This window comes from Penaeus monodon, chromosome 20 (genome assembly GCF_015228065.2).
Source record: "Penaeus monodon isolate SGIC_2016 chromosome 20, NSTDA_Pmon_1, whole genome shotgun sequence".
Taxonomy (NCBI): Eukaryota; Metazoa; Arthropoda; class Malacostraca; order Decapoda; family Penaeidae; genus Penaeus; species Penaeus monodon.
In genome coordinates, this window is record NC_051405.1 from 14500505 (window position 1) to 14501188 (window position 684).

Sequence of the window (684 nt, forward strand, 5' to 3'; positions counted from 1 at the left end):
ATGAATCTTCATTAACTGCAGATGGCATCACTGGGTCCTGATCAGCATGTGGAGGCAACCATTGAATCAACAGAACAGTCGGAGGGTGTCACCCTTTATGTTATCAGCATTAGTGTTGGATCTGTTAAATGGACTGTAAAGAAGAGATACAATGCCTTTGCCGAGCTCCACGACAAACTTGTTAGCAACCATGGCCTTGCCCGAGATTTGCTCCCTCCTAAAAAGATAATTGGAAACAAAGATCCAGCTTTTATTGAGAAGAGAAGAATTGATCTTCAGTTGTATTTACAGGTAAGAGTTGTGTTTCATGTTACTAATACAGAGTTTAAAGAGAGCAGAAGGAAGGAAATGGATGTTTTTTGTGTTGTGAGTGAAATGCAAATATTTTCAGTTTAAAAACGATAGTTATATAAGTACTTGTTTATAAGTTTTATTTTTTTTGTAAACCAAATGTTTTTCTTCCAGACAATCCTAAATTTCATGCATCATGCACTACCCCGTGAATTGGCAGAATTCCTCGACTTCCACATTTATGAACTTACTCATTTACTACAGTCCATGGCAAGACTTTTTTTCCATGAAGCAGATAAACTACTGGCAGATGGCAAGCCAGTTGTTCTAACACCTTTGCAGGTAATGTTTTGTGTTGGGACAAAGAGAAAGGTTGTAAGAGGATACATGAAC

General features: G+C 37.7%; 1 protein-coding gene across 3 annotated transcripts in view; it reads left to right on the forward strand.

Annotated features, from left to right (window-relative positions):
* Nucleotides 1-684, forward strand: part of LOC119585651 (nischarin-like) — a 7379-nt gene that overhangs the window by 2696 nt on the left and 3999 nt on the right. For 2 of the 3 annotated variants that reach the window (XM_037934327.1, XM_037934326.1), the window contains exons 2-3: nt 22-291; nt 466-633. In XM_037934327.1, the coding sequence (XP_037790255.1) occupies nt 22-291; nt 466-633 (438 nt within the window). Of the gene's footprint in view, nt 1-18; nt 292-465; nt 634-684 lie in introns of all 3 variants that reach the window. The other variant, XM_037934325.1, reaches the window with a different exon arrangement.